The sequence below is a fragment of the Plectropomus leopardus genome, chromosome 14 (assembly GCF_026936395.1).
Source record: "Plectropomus leopardus strain MGB_pleo_1.0 chromosome 14, ASM2693639v1, whole genome shotgun sequence".
NCBI classification, from domain to species: Eukaryota; Metazoa; Chordata; class Actinopteri; order Perciformes; family Serranidae; genus Plectropomus; species Plectropomus leopardus.
Genome location: NC_142189.1, coordinates 29,825,281 through 29,848,187, shown reverse-complemented (window position 1 = coordinate 29,848,187; position 22,907 = coordinate 29,825,281). Strand labels below are relative to the sequence as shown.

General features: G+C 38.9%; 1 protein-coding gene across 1 annotated transcript in view; it reads right to left on the bottom strand.

The window, feature by feature from the left end:
* The window catches only part of sntg2 (syntrophin, gamma 2), a 116,642-nt gene that overhangs the window by 26,411 nt on the left and 67,324 nt on the right, over positions 1-22,907 (bottom strand). Inside the window, exons 10-14 of the mRNA XM_088087681.1 lie at positions 20,618-20,747; positions 15,985-16,023; positions 14,150-14,266; positions 5,877-5,948; positions 4,421-4,630 (exon numbers count right to left, since the gene is read on the bottom strand). Of these exons, the coding sequence (XP_087943807.1) occupies positions 4,421-4,630; positions 5,877-5,948; positions 14,150-14,266; positions 15,985-16,023; positions 20,618-20,747 (568 nt within the window). The remainder of the gene's footprint in view (positions 1-4,420; positions 4,631-5,876; positions 5,949-14,149; positions 14,267-15,984; positions 16,024-20,617; positions 20,748-22,907) is intronic.

The following is a 22,907-nucleotide window of genomic DNA, read 5'->3' as shown; positions in this document are numbered from 1 at the left end:
CGCACTTGCGGGTCTGATAAAACCTAGATCAAGAAAGCGACATACTGCATCTCTGATTACTATCAGGCAGATCTCCCTGTCACTCAGTGCCACACATGCACCATGAACGCTCTGCTAGACAGACCGTCAGTCTAAATACACCTTCTGTGCAGCATAAATTCTGCTGGATTCCACTGTTGCTGCGTGTCAGCTGATCCATGCTGTTTAAGTATTCGGCCCAGATCCATGATAGCAGGAGCCTACGGTGGATCGGGGTTTAGCATCAAGTGAATCCACTAAAATATGAAGTGCAGTTCGCACCAGCAGGCATCACACACTCACAGATAAACCCTCTGAACATCTGCCCTCTGATGAAACGCAGCTGACCACAATCTGAGTGATCAAACATCAGCAGCTGCTTCAAAAAGCAAAACTTCCCCCTGAAGAATTTCACTATTGAAATATCATCAAAAACACTGCGAAGCTGCAGTCTGACAGCCTTTAAACATCATCACTGCTAAAGCAGTCGAACAAAATCTCCAAAAACTTCATTCCACAAAGAACATGTTGTCCAGATTTCCATCAGATGTTTGAAAAATGGGCTTAATAATGCTCCCTATACAGCACAATAATAACACTTCACAACACAGCCAGCACCTCTCCAGGCTAACTGAGCTGCCCTGCTGTATAATAATAACCAAGATGTTTCAATTCAGAGACCGAATATGATGAAGTAGCTTTAAAAATAAAACAAAGAAAAAGTTGATAAACAACAAGTTTGGGAAATAGGACAGGTGAATGCTCACCAGCTCACAGTGACTCATGATTCTCCACCAGTGTGCAGACCTACCAACAGTCAGCCCACCTGTCAGAATTCTAGGTTGGCATTGTGCGTTTTTTCAAATAACAGGTATGATACATTTGTACATTTAATATCGATATTTATAAACTGCTGTAATTCTGAGATGTTTATGAGCTGAGTTTCTTATAAGGAGGAGGAGGTGGTGGTGGAGGGTGTGAGAAAAGACAGCAGCAGACCACTGTTTAAGCCCCTTTCCCTATTAAGTTTTGTAAAGGTTTCTAGTTTATTAACCCTTTGACACTCAAGCAAACTGGCCCGATTTCTCTCAGAAATATGACAAGAAGGCAATAAGCAGAGAAGAAATGAGCCAAAAATCAGCCAGATATTATTCAAAAGAATAATAAATTACCTGAAAATTAGTTTTTAAAAAAGAGAAATGTCCTCACAAAAGTGCTTAAGAAATTATCCTAATTTTGTGACAGAATTTTACATGTGTAATTATGATTTTTTTTGTTTTTTAATACTTTTTTTCTCAAAATATTTTTCCCTAGCTTCTTCGAAATAATTCTCTATTTTTTTCTGGCAGTGTGTGGAACATTTCTCAGCAAGTTGCTCATTGCCTTTTCCCCATATTTCCAAAACAAATTGCACCAATGTGCTTCATTTTCACAGTGTGAAAATCTTCTGAAAGGCATCTGAAAGCAGCACAAGAAAAGTGATGTGGCTACATGTTTCAAAGGGTTAACTTTATATTATTCCATTATTTATTCTGTTCCACTTTTCAGGAATGGCCAATTTTTAGCTGGATTTCTCGTGTTTAAAAAAAAAAAACCTACTTACGCATGAAAAATTTTTTAACAAGAATTTCGGACATTTTCAGCCCGGAATGTGGCACCAAAACATGGTATATTAAGCCAAAACATGATGTTTTCTTAACCATAACTGTTTTTTGTGCCTATACCTAACCACATCTTAACACAGCGTTTTAACAATATAAAATTGAAATGTAAAGAAATGCAAAGTTTTAAAATATCCATTATAAAACACAAACAAGCATATCTGTGGTTTGCATGAGAGTACATTATAGGGCTGCCCCATTCAAATAATCAGTCGGAGACCCATCAGTCGACTGAAATTTCTTCAAGTCGAGCAGTCAGTGTTTTTTTTTTTTTTTTTTTGCTAGTGTGCTCTGAAGTGTACTACTGGGGACTTTCTGCAGAGTGAGTGCTCTTGACTTTTAGGCTACTCTTTGGTACAGAGACCTACAGACACACAGGCAGCAGCACAGAGGAGGCGAGATCTTCTGCATAAAAGAAGTGAATTCACAGCTCACAGCAACTTAATACATCACAGTCTCTGGTTTTTGTTTGATATTTAGTATCCCCCAAAAAATGTTGTTGCACATTCCCGACCTCTTGTTAGCGCAGTAAGCTTGTTAATGATATGACGTGGATGCCGCTGTCACACTTCACATCCCGCTGAGCCTGTTTAAACTAAAAAAAAAAAAGGAATTGTCGAGTATTGGTATGAACCGCTGAATCTGATTCCACTGGCATAATTCCCAGTCGGGCACGGCCCTAGTACACTACCAACATTTATGCTAAAGACTGGGTTGCTACAGAACAATTGCATACCTCCCAAGACTCAACAAAAAACTTCTGATTTAAATTTTCTGGCTGTATGCTTTAGTCACTCACTGAATTTGTCGACAACAAATGGAAATTTATGGAAATTCTTCTTTGAATACAAAACCAACATACATATAGACATAGATCTGAAAGTCAAATGATGTTGCCATGGATGAGTCTTTGCTATTTGATGTTAAAAGTAATTACTATAAAAATAACTTGTTTTTGTCAGAAGTATCAGAATAACAATCACCCCGTACATTTTGTACATAAAAACACAACACTCAGTTTAGTGGCACGCATAACTTTTTCACTAGCTCTGCAGCAGGAGGACCGGATATATCGAGCAAAAGTAGAACACAAACAACAAACACATAGATCAGCTACTGTATGAGTGGAGTTCACTCCCTCAAGAGAAACAAGTGACTCTAGTCTTAAGATATTATTAAAAAGGAATTTTAGAAAAAGAGACTTTGGTGAATCTAAAAGTTTGTCTTTTCTCTTTTTCATTATTAGAATTTGGATTTTTGCAGCACTACTTACTTTCTCAGACATCGTTTGTGTCTGCTTGTGTTGTATCTAATGCTGATGTTATGTTAAAAGGAGACTTCTATAATTTTGACCTGGATCCTTTTTTTCATGTTTTTTCTGTCGAAGTGACTAATGGAGACCACCCTAAGTGCTTGCTTTTGCACTGACACGCTCAGATTGTTATTAGAAGTGTCTGACAACTTTATAGACAGACCCAGCAGAGACATGAAACCGACACATGGACGTTTCACACACATCTTCTACCTGGCAGCACAGAAGATCTCTACAATCAGCACAGTTTCAGGACACCAACGATAAGTGTCACCAATTCAGTATCTGACCAAATGTCTCCCTTTCTGTTGCTGAGATATGACTTGAGTAATGGTTAAAAAAAAGTGTTTTTAAAGGAACATTATCACATCACAGAGAAGTCAACCTTTGATCTTTTGGATATACATTGTCAACACTCCATAATTATATCCTATAAGACATCTGTGCATAATTTGGTCATAACAAAGTAGGAATTCTCGAGTTATGATGAAAAAACATGTTTTGTGAGCGCCCAGTGAAGTTGACCTTTGACCTTTGAAAACCAAATTCTAATCAGTTCAGTCTTGAGTCCAACTGGACGTTTGTGCCAAATTGAAGGAATTTCCCAAGCTATTGCATTAACAAAAATGAGACATACATATGGTTACAGTTACCTTAACCTTTGACTTATTGCCACTAAAATCTAATTGGTACATCCTTGAGTCCTAGCAGACGTATTTGCCAAATTTGTCAAACTTTCCTCAAGTTGTTTTTGCAATATTGCATTTACAAGAATAAGACACACGTAAGGTCACGGTGACCTTGACCTTTAACCACCGGCTACAAGAATTTACTCCCTTCATTGTTGAGTCCAAGTGCCAAATTTGTAAAAAATTCCTCAAGGCCTTCCACAGACATTGCATTCATGAGAATTCGACGGACACAAGGCCACAGTGAACTTGACCTTTGACCACCTAAATGTAATCAGATCACTCTTGAGGTCAAATTAAAGTCTGTGTCAAATTTGTAAAAATATCCGAAAGGTGTTCACGTTCACAAGAATGAGACTGACAAGGTCACAGTGACTTTGACCTTTGACCAATGACCAATAGGACTATACAGTTAAATGCAAATCAGTACAATACATTTAAAAGAAATACCTTATAGTGTTCTGTATATATTTAGTCATATTTTGTATGCTATTTATCTGCCTTGTGGCCCTTCAAACCAAACTCAAAGCACAAAAAAGTAGTGCTATGGTCTTAATTTCAACAAACATCAAATGCTTCACGTCGCTCTTTGAGGTTGGGAAAAGCTGTTGTGAGCCTCTTCTGCTTTGAGAACTCCTTTAATCCCAGTAGTACTCAGCCATTTTTTAAAAAACGACCACATCTAAAAGAGGTGGGCTGTACAGAGATAAAATTGCCTTGTTATACATGGAAGTACTCACTCGTATCCGCTGCACCTCCAAGAAGACAGCTCTTTGGAAGGACCTCTCCCAGATAGCCAGGTCGGTGGCCAGCTCTACCCTGAAGGTGTGGCTCTGGCCGTGGCCGACCAGAATACTGAAGCACAGAGACTCGTTGTCCTGCTGCTCGGGCGAATGCTCCAGCCCCAAGTAGAGCCGTGCCTGCAGCCAGCAGTCCTCTGCCATCCACAGCTGTGACACAAAATTTGAATTTTTACACGTTGGGGGAAAGATAGTGTCGTCTCTTCACTTTTTTAATGTTTGATTCGGGCGGTGGCATTAAGAGTGAATTCTTAAATTCTCATGTTAACCCTTTTAAACCTGGGCAATTTGGCTTTGATTCTTTAAAAAACATGGGAAAAAGGCAATGAGCAGACTTGAAAAAAAAATACCTAGAAAACTAACAAACAAAAAACAACAACAACACAACAAAGCTGGAAAATAATTCTGTAAAATAATTTGAAATGTATAGTTGATAATTATATAATATAATACAATAATCATGATATGATAATTATAAATATAGCTTTCTGGACATTTTCCCTATCTTTATTAGAATATTTTTGAAAGTTTTTTTTTTAAGAAATCAAATCAATTTGCGAAGGGTTCAAAGGTTTCAGAAGTTGTGAAAGGTGTTTGAATGAAGCAGAAAATGATGCTGACCCACGTATCAAGGGTTAAAGTGATAGTTCAGGGTTTTTTTAAATGAGGCTTTAAAGGGTACCTATCCATAGACAGAATATTAAAACAGTAGATGTCAGTTGGCACGTACCCAGTTTGAAGAAGCAGGCAGCAGTCTGACATCAAAGGTAAGTAATGTACTGCTGTGGATGAGGTCCAGCAGCAAAACATATTTAAGTAAAAAAGTCCAATCTAAATAAATCAGTATCAGTGTATATATACACTTTATTGATAGTATTTTCACTGCTTTACCTTTACATCAGACAGCGAAATTGAAGCAGTTTCTGGTTGCTTTGACAAGAACATTGATGGGGAAATGAAACCATTAATAGCCTCCCTGTTGTAACAGAATGTCTGACGGAAAGGAAAAATCGAAACATACTCTTGATATAGCATAAACAATGATATTGATCTTTATTAGGATAGTTGCTTTTTAGGAAGTGAAAATATGCTATATTAATGGCCCTAACCAAAAAAGTACATTGCTTAGCTTTAGTGACAGACTCCTGCCTGCTCCTCCAAATTGGGGCATTCTGACTGATTCTAACACAAAATTTGAACTATCCCTTTAAATGTCACACTTTGAATGAGTACATTTCTTGGTTTGTGGATCAGAAATATAAACCTTGTAGGCTCCCTATCTGTCAAAAAAAAATAAGAGAAAAGGCATCCATCTATAGCAGGATGAAAGCTGCAGTGATCAAATTTTGAACAGCCCTGATGCGCATCACAGCAGCCTGCTCTGCTCTTAACATACCTTGTGGACCTTGAAAAGAACCTCATAGAGGTTATATGTTGTTTCAGCTTGTCCCCAGTCAGCCGCACTGATCTGAGAAATAAACATCAAGGAAGAGAGATGAAGAGGCAGCACATCAAAACACTTGTTAGCAGCACCTCCTTATCCAAATGCTAAATGCAAATTAAAAGCCGGGCAGGTAGTTGTGTGAGCGCTTGGATGACTGCCAGAGCCGGCGAGTGAAATGGATTTATCCTGTTGCTCTTTGCTCAGGTAGAAAACATACATCAAGAAAGTAACGCTTGGCTTTTGCACAAAGACTTTGGTGTCCCAATGGTGTAGCATGTACAGAAATGTACAGACAGAGTGCTGCAGGAACACAACAACCAGCACAAGAGAAGATGCTTAAGGAGAGAGAGATGCTCATTTAAAGCTCTGATATTGCTTTTTTTGTTCTTTACCATAGAGAGCCACGTTAAACTGTTACTTCCAGGTTTCAGAAGTGAGAAAATACAAATCAGTCAGTCAAAATCACTTTGACATTTGCAATGATACAACAACAATAAGAATCCAGAAGACATTTGTCACAGCTGGAAGAGCACAGGTGTATATAATAATGAATTCCATTTAGCTGATTCAGTTTTAGGCTCATTGTTACAGCTTAGTGGGACACTTAGAACGAGCCATTGTTGATGTTGCAGTTTTAGTAACACATATGCTTTTCCTGCTGTGACAAATCAAAATGACTATGAGGGAAGTCAGTTGGCGAGTTGAATGTTGAATGTAAAACCAGCAGAAAAATGGGAGCTTAACTCATTTAAGCTAAAATATATCTAAAAAATTAGAATGGAAGAAAGCATATACAGATATTTTGGGTATGGAAGACACACTAAAAACATGGTTTGTGAGGTTTATTTCCTCCCTCTCATCAAAATATGGTCATCTCTGGCTCCTAAAAAGCAAGATGGTGAAGGCAAAAACACAAAACCTGAGGTTTAAAAATTGGAGTTCACAAGCCAATGGGTGACTGCATACGTTATTCTATACTGTCTATGACTCATGTAAGGCTGCAACAACAAATCGATAAAATTGATTATAATCAATTATTAAATGTGTTGTGTGTTGTGGGCAACGAATAAAATTATCGATTCGTTGTGTCCCGCAATTATTACGTCACTTGTTGTTACAGGGGACTGTTTACGTCACATGCAGACGTGAGAAGCTGGTGTTTTAAAGAGGCATGGCGGAGCCAGAGAGAACATTTCGTACCAAAGTTTCAAAAGTTTCGGAGCACTTCACCTTATGCAAAAAAAGGAAGTGTGCTAGCTTCATAACATGCAAAAGTTACACGGCATGGCACGCAAGCAGGACAGTTATGATGCAGCATCTAAAATAAAAGCATGTTGAAGTCATCTATGAGGAGGAGGAGGAGTCATCACAGGGTAAGTCTCGACAAAAAAAACATGTATGTTCAGTTTTAAAGTTAGGAAACGTAATGGTATGTTAAAAAAGCTGTCAACATTTAGTTTTTGAATTGTTTAATGTTCGATTTTGTAGTTATTATTTATAATTTAATATTATTTTGACAGCTCAGGGATGTCAAGCAACCACCTGTTAATGCACTGCACTTTTTGCATTGTTGTCAATGATAATCTATTTTTGGAAGTGAATGTGTGAATGAAAGTGATGGGAGAAAAAAACTGCTTTTTTATAATTATTTCTGTTTTTATTTTTTTTAATCCGATTCGTCAATTAATCTAAAAAATAATCGACCAATTAATCGATTATCAAAATAATCATTAGTTGCAGCCCTAGTCTCAGTTATCCAGTCAGAGGTGGGATTTCAGTGGGATACACAAGCAGAGTTTGAACACACACGCGTGCCAAGGTTCTACTCTTCTGATGAGTGAGTGGCAATGTGAAAGTGTTTTAAATGAGATTTTAGCCAAAGTTATGGGAAGTGCTGAGGATACGACTGGATAAATAAGTCATGATTTGTACTGCACAAGTTGCATGAGTTTGTAAACAGATGTTTTAATATAGTTTTGTTGTTGTCACACATGGTCCCCATTTACTATGTTTTGAACTCTTGGTTTCACTGTGGAGGTATGTGAGAAAGTTTCTTCGAAAATCCAATGTAATGCAGGGTGAGTAACTGAAACACAAATGATTATTTTGTAGAGGGAAGCATTCCTTTAAAAACTGCAAGAACATTACTTTACATTAATTATATATCAGTAAAAATGATTATTTAAAATTTCCTCTCAGTTTCCACATTCAAACCTTCATCCTGCCAGTCTCTTGAGAAATTATAGAATAAGAAAAACAATTCTTTTTTTAATCACTTTTGTTTTTTATCTTTGGAGTTTTTGCATGTAAAATTTAGTGATGCAGGTTTTACAGGATGAACATAGCTTCCACAGTCCCTAGGTTAACCTTTTAAAACCCAGGTCTCTAGCATGGATAACCACATCTAGCTGTGGTATGGGAGAATTATTAGAGTGGTGCTTCAAATACCCTTGGGTTTAAATGAATAACTATGCTAAAAAGTCTGAAGCATGCTACACTGAGCACATTTTCTACACAGCACACACGCTAACTGAGACAGACAAGAGGCTTCTCAGTAGATTTTGTTTTCCAGGGCGTGTTTCATTAAAGCACATGCACTAATGCTACCCTGCTACATATTCAGGTCCTCCTCTCTACCTCAGGGATATTGGCTACTGCCATATTTCAACAAAAGCCTGAGGACAGGTCTGGCATTTCACAAGCCACCAGCTGCATAATGCTTTCAGTTCATGGAAGCATCATTTCAATGACTCCACAATACATCCATTAGCTTTAATGCAGCCTGTTAGAATTATGGCTGATGACTTCTCTCAGCAACACCTCGTCGACATGATTTGTTGGTCCCGTTTGATTGGTTTGTGTCAAGTAAAACAATACATTTCATTTCTCTAACTGCTCTGCATACAGACCACTGCTGCTCTCATGTGCTTCCAGGCTTTAGCTATGTTCTTTTTGTTAAAGCCAAAGGCAAAAAAACCCACTTTTTTATAGTTTATTTTCAACTTCAGAGTTAAGTCTCGGCATGAGAACTAGAATAACAGCCCTGCGATTGTATGCATCCGCAAACCAGTCAAGTTTACATCCATGTCTGTAAAAACATGGATGCTGAACACACAAATTCCCCTCGGCAGCAGAGAAGATCTCAACAATCATCTTAGTTTAAAGGCGGACACCAATTCAGTGACCCTTACTGCTCCTGAGTTATGACGTAGAGTAATTTTGTTTTATACAGAATATTGTGATGTAACAGTGAAGTTGACCTTTTATATACAAAAAGGCCTTTACTTTATCTTTATATCTTATTAGACACTTGTGTGAAGTTATGTCATAATTAGTGTAAGAATTCTTGAGTTATGGCCGAAAACATGTTTCTAAGGTCATGCTGACCTTGACCTTTGACCATCAAAATCCAGTCAGTTTATTCTCCAAGTCCAAGTGGATGTTTGTGTCAAATTTGAATAAATTCCCTCAATGTGTTCTTGAGATATCACGTTCAGGACAATGAGATGGATGCAAGGTCACACTGACCTTGATCTTCGACCACCAAAATTTAAACAGTTCAACACTGGGTTCAAGCAAATGCTTTTGCCGAATTTGAAGAAATTCCCATAGCGTGGTCCTAAAATATCACATTTACATGGATGAGACGGATACAAGTTCACAGTGACCTTGACCTTTGAAGACCAAAATGTAATCATTTCATTCTTGAGTCCGAGAAGACATTTGTGTGAAATTCTGAGAAATTCCTTCAAGGGGTTTTTACGATATCGAATGAGATAAGAATGAGAAGGAAAAACATTCAGTGACACTGACCTTCACCTTTGACCACCAAAATTGAATAAGCTAAGATGATTAGAAGATAAGATGCTTGTGTCAAATTCAAAGAAATCCCATCTAGGTGCCTTTTACAAGAATGGGATGGATGGATGGACTGACAGACAGCCTAAAAGCATGCTGGCAATAGCCTTAGCCGAAGGCATACAAAAAAAAAAATTCTAAGCCTGTGGCATGTTCATCTTAAGAGAGACATGAGAGACATTTTTTCTGAAAATAAGAAAACATTTGAAACACATAATGGCCCATTACACCACTCTTTTATGTTAAAAGGTGTCTATGTAGAGATGTTTATGCTGGTTTTGAAAAAGAAATGTGCATCAAAGCAGATTATTTACAACTAAATGTGAACATTAAAGAACATTACTAAGATTTTGGAACAAATGGTCATTTAAATCCAACAAAAAGTTGGAAACTTTTCTCCAGAGCACTGATAACCAAGGATGCTGGAGAAAACACAGGCATCACCCACAATGCTGTTGAAAAATCACCAACATTGACAGTTTTTCTTTGCTGTGGTGATGCCCCGAGCAGAATAAAAGGCAGTTCGCCTCCACACAGACCTGTTTGATGGTATCAACAAGCTCAGTTTGAGAGTCTCTGCTCGAACAGGGCCAAACTCTTGTCCCTGCCATGGAAACAAACAGTTGGAGTTCCCATCTCGATTCTCAAAAGCGTAGAGAGGGAATTGCCAATATTTTCTGTACTGACAGCTGTTTTATTCTGCAGGGGGAGAAAGGATGTGATCTGTGAGCCAGTGTTAGAGAATATGTCGGTTCAAAGCAGACACAATCTAAGTCAAACTATGTCACTTAAGGATACAAGAGTTGCATCAAGCATCCACACTATCCCGACGAGTTACAGCACATTATTTCTCTCATATCGTTGATGTCAGTGACGTGTCAAAGGGCACGGTTGGCAAAATTCCTCAGAGGAAATGGTCTGCTGGCTGAGAAACAGCTGGCCGACCCTCTTAGCTCTGTGTCACAGAACCCAGACTATGATGTATCTCTAGCTCTTCCACTCCACTATGATGCCAGCGTCCTTGGCCAACATTACTGTTTTTAGAGGCTGCATCTGTAACACTATTGCCTCACAGCAAGGGGGTTCCGGATTCGAACCCACCAGCCAGTTTGGCCCTTCTTTACGAAGTGTGCATGTTCTCCCCAAGTCGGCTTGAGTTCTCCATGTCCTCCAGCCTCCTCATGCAGGTGAGATTAACTGGTCACTCTAAGTTGGCCGTTGGTGTGAAAGTGAGCATGGAATAGTTGTCTTTCTCTAAAGCCTCTTTCTCACAAAAAACCAACGAACATCCGCTAACATCTGGCTTTTTAAGGCAATGGGAAAATGTACAAGTGACATTCACACCCGGGTCAAATGACTCTGCAGTAGTCACCAGTATTTATCGCCTTCGGCTCTGATTGGCACTGATGGGAACACATCACCCAGGTGAATGCACTAATTTTAGCCCCTTAACCAGCAAGATGCAATGCCACGCTGAATACCCTCTATCTCTACCTAAGCAGGGCTCACACACCGATCCAAATGAGTCCGCACTGAGCTTGAAAGCGACTGAATAAGTGAAAGATATATAAAGAGAAGTAACCACTGTTAAGTTCTCACATGCTGCTTTTGATTGTTTACCTGACAGAGATGTGACATACCAAATAAAAATCACCTACACTCAAAAAGGCATACTTGTCTGCTGCAGAGCCGTGCAGCAGCTCTGCTCTACTGGCAACAGGAGGGCAGTCTATAGCATATTCTAGTGGGTTTACCCATGATAGTATGGTGACTTGTCCAAAATGTACCCTGTCTCTCACACAGTGTCAACTGAGATAGGCTCCAGCCCAAAAGTAAAAGGCCAAAATGCGCGTAGTACAGTCACACTTGTACATTTTGGTGACATCTCGACACGCTGAACAGCCAAATACACTGCACTTGACTTGACCACACTAAGGACCGTACGGGTTGTAGGTGCTGCAGAAATGGGCCAATGACACATTACATTAGATTGAAGAACTTTTATGGTGATCATCTGGATTCAAAAACACAGTCATTTTTTTCTATGGATGGACAGATGGATGGATGGATGGATGGATGGATGGATGGATGGATGGATCATTGGTGTACTAACTGACTGATTCACTTATTGACTTATAGACTGACTAACTGACTGGCTTGTTGATTGACTCGTTGACTAAATGATTGACTGATTGATTTTTATATCAAACATGTAAAACAAACAAAACAAAACAAAAAATATGAAAGCAAAGTGCAATAACAACAACTGAAATGGGTGATAACCTATACATAAAAAATTGAATAGAATTTCAAAATAATTTAAGATTAGAGTGAAATTTGAATTACAATTTTTAAATTTAAATCTTAATAATAAACAATAAAAATTAAATGTTTTGTGGAGGAGTAGGAGGAAGTACACACTTATCATTTCCTACCCCCTCTCAGCTACTCATCAATTTATTCATGAACTTTATCTCTTTATTTGGGTTGATACCTTAGAGGCATTGAGAAACAATATTGAGTCCTATTTATAGGACCTCACAAAGGGTGATAGGAGACAAGGCCTCAAACAGAAAGGCTTCAGTCTGCCCTTAATGTGCAGCTTAGAACATGATTGAAAACCTTTTAAAATGTAAAAAGAGTAAAAAACTGGCACACAGAAGTCGCAATGGGAACCTTCAAAACCGAAAGAGGTGAGCCTCAGCAGCTTGTCAAACAGTGTTAAAGTATGACAAAAGCTCTCCAAACAGGAGGACAGGCCAGCAGAGACTCAACAACTCAAACGGTGCACACCTCACCTTGGCACCGTTAATCGCAGCATCCAGAGAGTAAACATGATTAACCTGCAGAAACACTCGCCAAATGAACTAGGAAGATGAAAGAGGCCCATTTTGGACTACAGTGCTTTTTATACCGATGGGAGAACACAGCTTATGTCATATCGCCACAAACACAGCAGAAAAGGCCACAGTCCTTTGTTCAGCGGCCCTGGCAGTCGGGCGGAAACATTTTAAGCTGATACTGGACCTGCATTAAATATCATCTAATGGCCAGTGCCTCTTTGGATTCTCTCTGACTGCCCAGAGACAGGAAACATTTTAGAAATTATGCAGTAAAGTTTTAGTTTCATTGCACATCTGATCTGGTCATTCATTTTTAACAATGCAGAAAAGATTTAATTTAGGTAACATACTGTGTCTCAGAGGTCGTCTGACAAGTTAACCTTAAACGGATTTCATTAAAGTCACTGTCAGTGGAGATATTAAGTATCTTATAGTACGAAACCTGCAGGCTGAGAGGCTTTTTCACCCCTGGCAGGAGTACAAATTGAGAGGTCCTCACTGAACATGATTTTGGCCAAATGCCAATCAGATGTAAGGATATATTAAATATATAAGGATATATTGGATATGTAATACAGTCTTTCAGAGACCGCCGGCAAAAACATGACTATTGGTGAAAAGTGCAAAAACTCATTATGCTTTTTACAAAAACTCATTAAATGTATTATACATGTGCTGTAACCACAGTTAATTATTAAAGCTATGAAGTGCTTAAGGGCATTAATTACTGTGACTGTGGGTACTTTGATGACGAGCTGCTCTTGCACGTGCTGTAATGTGTCACCATTGTTGCAAGAAAGAACGCTGTTTGGAGTAAGTAAGGACAGAATGAATATGCAACACAATATAAAGACTGGCTGAAACTATCAGATTGTTTTACAATAAAAATAGGGCTGTTCAATTACGGAAAAAAAAAATAATTACAATTATTTAGTCAGTATTGTTATCGTGATCATTTAACACGATTACATATCGAGAGAAGTTAACTGAAATAAAAACCTGCAATGTTTGAAGGCATTTCATACTTACACCTCAGATGAGGCAAACATCAAATCCTGCTTAAATGGTGATTTAATGTATCCTCTGTGTCACATGTTGGACAGTTGCAATTAATATCTTATTGTAAAAATTAAGACAATAATAGTGTATAGTCTGTTACAGTATGCCTGTCGTATGATATTCAATAATAACTGATGCATACAGTGTTTTACAAATGCTGCCAACTTTTTTCAAAACCACAGACCATGACCATCACAGAACGGTGAGCAGTGGCATTAAATCATCACACTTACTACATGGAAAAATCATTTCAAAACGGCCCCATTATGCCGAGCTGAATCCATGGCAGGAATGAGTCATTTGCAGCTGTTTAGGTGTGAGTCATGCGGCCTATTGAGATAAGCTTCAGATTTTTGATTTTAAATGAGCTTAACACTAAGTTTGAAAGTTTAAAAAAAGTTTTACAGAGATCTGAAAGAGAAATTAAAACTAAATCAAATCAGAAAATAATTAAACACCACTTACCGGGGGACTTCTGAAGATATAAAAATATGGTCCTCTCAGTGCCAGGAACTTGAATGCTGAAGTTTTACCAGCAGTGCTACCCTCTGGGCTTTCACATGCCCAGGCCATATGAACAATCTGAGGAGATGAAGAGGATGACATTGAAACAAGGTTGATTTTTTTTTAAAAAGTGACACAAATTCACAATAGACATCTGTACTTGCTCAATCAACAGAAAAGAAAAGCGAAATGTGCAGAGTCAGAGGGGATGAGTTGAAGAACTACAGTGAGGTATCTCTGATGAGATACATCTAAAAGATACACCACTGTGCAGTGGAGCTGCGGTCACAGCTGCAATGCAACGATTTACCTTTTATCTTCCTCAGATGACTTGATGTGTTTCCCTGTGTTCCTCTGAGCAGCATATCTGTACTGTATGCTTCTCCTACTCTGTATCTACACTGAACCTTGTGATGAATAATGCACATACATTTCTACATGCTCTTTCTGAGCATCTCAACGATGAATAAGTGTTTTCAAAATATTTCCATGCTGTTTATTGGCCTATGTGTGATTCCAAAGCTGGCAAGACAGTTGCGGTCGTATGCAGATGATGAGATTCTGTACATCTGTGTAGCATTTCCTACAAAAGAGGCTGCAAAGCTGTAAGTGAAGAGCCTGAACAGGGATCTCCACCAAATCTCTACATCTGGAGAGACAAATGAAATGCCACTTTTGGACCATCACTGACTATTTTTACATGCACAAAATAATCCTTTTGCTATTATTCCCAAAAAGACAATATTCCTACTAAGATGTTTACATGGCATCTGCGCATATCCAAAAACCTGTTGATGTTTCTTCTTTCTCATGGGATGACTCTATGATGGTTTCCTACCTTATGCTTTGTTTTATGATACACATGGTATTTAGGTTCTGTACTGTACACTAGATGTCTTTTTATGCAACATGCACATGCTGTACATTATATTCAAGTTGTTTTGATTAACTTTTGATTTTGTTTAATGTCACAAACTGATGTTTTTTAATGTGATATTCAGGTTATTCTGACTTACTTTAAATGCCATTTAATCTGACAAATGTATGGTTTTTCCACATGAATCCAGGTTGTTGTGATTGACTTTAAATTTAAAAAGCTGAAAAAAGCAAAAAATTAAATCAAATAATAAATGTCTTCATTTTTTGTAACATATTTTTAAAGATATAATTTGCACTCAACTTTTTTCCCTTTTTTTTTGAGGATGTTCTTATTTTCCACATCTTTCTTTTTGCAGAACATTTCTTGTAAACTTGTTCACTTTCTCCCCCCACCCCAATGTTTTCTAAAAACAAATCCAGCCAGTTTGTTAAGGATTCCGAGGTTTAAGTGCTTGTGAAAGGCAAATAAATGCAGCACAAGAAAAGTGATGTCGATCCAGGTTTCAGAAGGTAAAAGTAGCCCCTTCACTTTGTGTTACCAGTGTGCTCTGTCAGCATGACAAATTGAGTGTATATACTTTATGATTGTTAATTGTCATTTAAACATTAAGTCCATTAGGGAGAAAAAATGTGTGATTATTATTTAGCATGTAAACATAGTGCACCTTTAAGTCTCTAATAGTTTTAAGGAAAGTTTTGATAGTGGCCTCTCACAGCTTTTCATATAAGATGATATTTATATTATATATTAAATTATTTTCATATGATAATATATAAAGATATACTTGGAACTATCAACAGTAATCTAATGAGACTTTTGTGCTGCAATTATGTGTCTAGGTTACAAAATTAAATGTAGTGTGCTATATGTACCGCTACATCAAATTAGAGCCTGTGTTTGGACATTGTCAGCATACCTGATCATCTGAAGAGCAGAATTTGTTGATGATCTTTATCTGTAAGAGATATAAAAATAACAGTCAGTTAAACAATTACAAAAAGCTGTTAAAAATATTATTACATCAATGTATCCTGATCCTTTGAACACCTGGGAATGAAATGTTGAGACATCATAACACACATCATACACCTCACCCTATTTATGTATTTTTTGCTGCACCTTGATTAAATCTGTAGGACAATAACAAGCTTAATGCATACAGATATAACAGTTTTTAATTGTTCTGTCAAACACTGATAGATATAAGTGCATATCATATGTCAAATAGCTCTGCTAACCTCTTAAGTTCTGGCTAGGCAACCAACATTATTTTCATCTAGATATGAAATGTGTCATAACGAAATTCACAATTTCTTATTAAATTCTTGTCGTCCATACCATTTGATAAAGCTCAAACACTTTTAATATAATAGCTTGTATTAATAAAGAAAAAGAATGTGAGCACAATGTGTAAATGTAAACCTTCACAGAAGGAAATTCACATTTTTCAGCATTCATCAATCTGTTAGTAGCTCTGATGTTTTCATAGGTACAAACAAAGTCTGCACCTACTTCTGACCTAGTTTAGTGCTTGTGTCAATAAGGAATAAATACTGGTTGTCATTATTAAAAATTACATTTTTAATCTGAATTGTTATATTCACTTTAGGGCCCAAGCTTGATTAAAAACCCAAATTTCAAGTCTTAAAGTAGACCTACTATACATTTTTCTATTAGGGCTGTCAGTGTTAATACATTGATACATGTTAATACAAAACTGATTTTAATTTTGTTAAATCCCAGCAAACATTCCCTTCTTTAGGAGGCAGTACCAGGCTGAGTTTGAAAGAGTGATGATTCTGATATCATATTACACCAGAAGACCTGATAGATCCAGTGGTATCACCCATGCCATGCTAGCATCTCAGGTAGGGGGCAGGATAATGCTCCAAAGTTAGGATCATTTTTGGCGATGGAAAAAACAGCATGGAAAATTTAACAAGGGTCCCTTGACCTCTGACCTCCATATATCTGAATGCAAATGAGTTTTTTGGGTACCCATGCGTGTCCTCTTTACAGACATGCCCACTTGATGCAGGTCCCATGCAGTTCTTTGCTGTCTTTTGATTCCAAAACAACACAGTCTGGTAAGAATTGCTTAACCTTGTCAAAATGGACTTCAAAACTCTTTTCAGTCCAAAATAAATAAAAATGAAAATGTGATTAAAAACTGAGATTTATCGCGATTAACTGTTGAAATTCTGCATAAACTACAATTTTAAAATATTTATTGTTTGACAGCCTTCATTTTTATACATTGTAATACATGTTTTAATATAAAAAAATATTTATTTTATAAGCTAAGGGATAGCGTGTTCCCTTGTACCACTTCCTCTCTTACTTCTGTCAGTCTGTCATCTTTTGCATGACAGATTTGGCAGAGCAGGCTCCGCCTCTCAGTGCGTCTAGTATGCACAGTGATCCACAACGATGCAACGCACAGGTGTTGATCACCACTCACGTGATTTACATCTCTCCCACTGCTGGGGAGGGGAAAAAGAGAGGCAAACACTGCCAACCAAGTCACCTTGCACCTCCTTTCTCTTTCTCTCATTTTCTGTCCCTCTCTCACATGCACTCTCTCTCCCTCCCCTGGTCCACATGCACTTCCCCTTCTCACACTCCTCTCTCTCTCTTTTCCTCTTGATGAAGTCCAATAAAACTCCTGCCAAAGTGCCATTTAAGCACCAGACAGTTCCCGACAGTTTCATAAAAGAAAAGAAAATATTTTTTCTGAACTCCATTTCACCCAAAATAACTTCAATCTCAGTGTCGGAAAAGTGTTTCTCTCTCTCTCGCTCTCTCTCTCTCTCTCTCTCTCTCTTTCAATTCAATTTGCTTTATTGGCATGAATGTTTGGAAAACAATATTGCCAAAGCCTCATAATACAATTAAATGATGATATAAATAAATACAAGAAAAAAAAATCAAATAATTATATTCAAATCAACAGCAATCCATTGGATAAAAAAATAGATGCACCAATAAAAAAGAGCAAGAACATTTTGTTTTGTGTGTGTGTGTGTGTGTGTGTGTGTGTGTGTGTGTGTGTGTGTGTGTGTGTGTGCGTGCACACGCGCATGTGCGTGTCTGTGTGTGTGTGGTATGTCTACTGTACATAGACGTAACAAAAAAAAAATTAATCAAAAAGTGAGATGTGCAGGATAAATTAAGTATAAAGTATAAGCGTCATGTCAGGTCGTTGACATGTAGACATGTTGGTCCTTTGTTTGGGGCTTACCCACAGGTGGACAAAATGCACCTATTAAGAGTAAATTCCACCTCTTTATATCATATTTACTGATCAGCAGGAGTGCACGCCCAGTTTACAACTGATTTTTATTCATGAATATACACATGTGCCTAAGATCAAATACCAGTTTCCCGTGGTGTTGTTGTTTTTAAGGGTGTAAATCTACTCAGTTATACTCACATTTCATAAATGAGGCTCACTAAATTGATGCATGATAATGGTCAAACACAGTGTATATATATACATTGTACATACATAATAGAGTGAGTCTATGAATGTTTATGAATATATGAGTTATGTTTTGAAGGTTCACAGTCAGCAGAAAAACATTAAACTTTAGGAGATATTTTGCAATGTCATGTTTGATTCAACAACAGGATGTCACACGTTAAATTGCAATGTGAAAACCAGCTTGAGGCTGCAGGAAAGTATTAAGTTAGAGTCTCGGAAACAACATTTACCTCTGGTGTATCTCAATGTGTTTCTTGTGGGTGATGATGATGAAAAATGTTGCAAAGCGTTGCGAAAACATTCTCAGACTGAATGGACCCCTGCTGTGTCAGCATATCACACTCAGCATGCTCTCCTGCGCTCCTGTCTCGCCTCGCTTCAGTTACAAACTGAAGGCGAGGCGTCACCTGAAATCCTTATGTAATTAGGCACTAACAAGCTGCCCAACTTTCTGTCAGTGTCTGTGAAGGAACATCAAACCAGCATGGAGCAGTCCTGCAGCCTGCCACATGACACTCATCCACGTTAAAAACACATGAGGGACCCCGAGGGTGTCTCACGGTCTATTTAAAGGTTGAAGGTCATTAAAACAAAAGTTCCACTCTCTCTCAAAGCGGGCACACAATTACATCCTGATTGGCCGTTTAGCAATCACGCTCCAACGTCCGTAATTAGCTGATGCAGGCATGAATTAATCACACTTTTTAAAAAAAAAAAAAGGCAGCTGTGCGATCGACGAGCGCAGGCATACAGTGAGGCTGCATCCTCGCCGAAAATGCATCACATCATCAGTGCGATAATCAAAGTGAAATAGGAGGAAATGAGAGAGAGAGAGAGAGAGAGAGAGAGAGTGCACATGCCGAATGACTACTTTGCAGTCATTAATTAGGTATGAGAGAGGCTCTTTTTTTGTCAGCAGAGGGGGAGAGAGGTGCCACTGCGACTCAATGAGTGCTTGTCAGGGAGGCTCTATTAAAGCATGCCGCACTGTAGTCGCTGTGGCTGGAAAATCAAAAGGAACTGTGGGCAAAACATTGTTCATTACATGTTTCTCTGTTTTCTTATTAACATGATGTTATCAACTTTAAAAGATCGCAAGTGGATAAAATTTAGTAATTTCATAAAGCAATATTCTGGCCATTATGATGACTTAAAATACCGGCATACATACAAGCAGATATCACATACCAGATGCTCTAGGGAGCTGTTAATTGTGAGGGGGGAGGCGCAAAACATGGGAAGCATGTTAAATAATTTTTTAACCCCTTGGTGTTTTTATTTTGGCTTAGGGGAGGGACAAGCAAGTTTCTATTGTTGTATTTTGTCTGTTATTTTTTAAATACCCTCTCAACCCCAAATCCCACTAGTGGGTTTGATAGGCATGTTTTGTTTAAAAATCTCCAAAATTGCACCATTTATCATCGCCAGTAGAGGCTTCGTTGGGCACAACTGCTTGTCCTCGTAAGGGGGGGGGCTGGAACCAATCCCAGCTGTCATCTGGCGGAAGGCGGGGTACACCCTGGACAGGTCGCCAGACTATCGCAGGGCCGACACATATAGACAGACAACCTTACACGCTCACAGTACCACCTAAGGGCAGTTTAGAGTCACCAATCAACCTGGCCTGCATGTCTTTGGACCGTGGGAGGAAGCCGGAGACCCCGGAGAGAACTCATGCAGACATGGGGAGCAGTGTTGCCTCTTGCTGTGAGGCAACAGTGCTAACCACGACGCCACGTTGTTGTTGTTGTTTTATCAGGATCTAAATATATAGGTTATATATACAGACAGCACCCTCCTCACATAAATAAAGAACAAGTAAAAAAAAAATGAAAATCTGACAAAAAAATTACAACATTATACAATGTTATGCCAGTTATTACACCTAAATGTTCCCCTTGTGGGATAATAATAAGGGAATATCCCATTATTCCCTGGATGTCATAAAAGTTCAATCACATTTTCACATTTTTAGGATGATCACAAATATGTGAAAATTGAAGTTTTTCTTTTCGCCTTCATTTTCAAGAAAGACCCATGGGAAGCTGTTTAGAGATGGACTTACATTCTCCTGTGTCAAGTCATTGATATTTGTAGATATTGCTTGGAGCCAGTCAGTGCTTTCTGCTGCAGTGCAAAATTGAAGAATATTGGTGCTGGCTCCATCCAAGGCGAAGACTTCAAAACAGTTGGACCTGGAGGAGGGTAGAGGTCAAAATAAGATGAGAGTGGTATGAAAGATTGAAAGACATATTGCAGTGAAGCAAAGTGAAGCTTGAGCTGCTTGTTACTTCTGTCAAGTTACTTTAAGCAGTGAGATGTATAATATAATACATGCAGCAGAACTTCTTTCATTAGCTTGATGGACCTTTGACACCAAATTATAGAGCCACTTCATGAGCTCATAAACATCCAGAGAACATACAACAAACACTAAAAACCACTGGCTGGTAAAGTGAATATCATTGATTTTCTTGTTACAATGTAATGTTATGCTGGTAAACCATGGTTCCAGGCATTCATGTGAATGCCACTTGACATGCACCACCCGCCTTAGCAAACCATTGTAACCACAACTCTTCACAGCAGCGGTAGTACCTGAGGGCAGTTCCCTGTCTAGGAATGGCCGGAAAAACTTGACAGACCTCAAAGTGAAATTCCAAATTCCCCACATCATATTCTGATCAAGTATCCATGCTTGTACCCTACCTTGAAACCCACATGACTCTGCCACCAACCAGATACCAGACACCACAGGACACCTCCTAAAAGTGTCTATGCCTCAACAGGTCAGAGGCCCCACCACAGATCTCCTTGTAACACAGTGTTCTGCTGGGAAAATTTGGGTCCTGGTATGCCATGTTGTTGCCACTTGAAATGCACCTCCCAACCAATTACTGAATAAAACCAAGTGCACTTGCTCATGGCAATGGCACTCCCCACTGGGAGTGGCCTTCCAACAGGACAATGCACCATGCCACACCTAAAAAACAGCTCAGGTATGCTCCATGAAATGTTACAAGAGCTCAAGGCATAAACTTGGCCTCCTAAGTCCCCAGATCCCATTCCTATCGAGCATCTATGGGACGTAGAGCATGGCCAGCTTACAATCCACATGACTCCACTGCCAATGCCCTGGTGCCAGACACCACAGGACACCCAGGTCAGAGACCCCAATGTGGATCAGACTTGGCTCTGACCTGTCAAGGCATGGACACAGGACTGCTAGGGTACCGTCACATCCCATGGATGCTCGATTGGACTGGGATGTGGGGAATTTGGGGGCAAGGTCAACACCTTGCACTCTTTATCATGTACTTTGGACAATCCCAGGGCAGTGATTTTGTGGTGTTCCATGGTGCATTGTCCTGCTGAAAGGGGCCACTGCAATTGGGACTGCCCTTGCCATGAGAGGGTATACTTGGCCTGCATCAGTGTTTAAGGGGTGGTGTGTGTCTATTTGATGCGATCCATGGTGGGGCATCTCTGGATCGGACTTGGCTCTGACCTGTCAAGGCATGGACACAGGACCTTGGTATGTCCTGTCATCGGTGGCGGATACTGTGAGTCACGTGGGTTGCAAGGTACGGTACCTGCATGTTCCACGGATGCTCAATCAGACTGGGATCTGGGGAATTTGGAGGCCAGGGTGTCGCTCTTTTTCACATTCCTTAGATCATTCAAGAGCGGTTTTTGTGGTGTCCCATGGTGCATTGTCCTGGTGTGGGGGCCATTGCCATTTCGTCTGCTGTTACCAAGATGGGTTGTACTTGGTCTATAACCTAACCCAAGTGTTGGAGTGGGTAGTGTGTGATACGTGGCATTCACATGAGTGCCAGGACCCAATGTTTCTAAGTAAACCATTGCATTGTTACAAGAGCAGGAAAAAAACAGACATGAAAAAGCCCCCTCAATGTATGACATTCAAACAGACATAGAGATGTAGCTGAAGTTCAGGAAATTAGTATTTTTTCATTTTTAACATGGAAGTTATCTTGTATTTGGTATCATTTGGGGACATTTTTTTGGATTCTGTCATCTCCTTGGAGTGCGCCTTGAGGTTAAGCGCAGTGCTTCCCTGACACAATTAAATTTCTTGGAAGATGCCGCGCTGATGAGGTCATCTGAAAGAAAATCACACTTATCAGCAAAATGTGATACTTTGTGACATTTCACTCCAGCACATTTTCACACTGTTGATACATTTAGCCTCAGAGATAGTTGTCATCAAACATGGGAGCACTTTTATGTGATGGTTATGCAATCCCATTTAATAAAGTGGAGAATTTGCAACATTAAGGGAAGTGTGTAAAGGTTTGTAGAAATGTTGAGCATTATATAGTGTGCATGAGAAG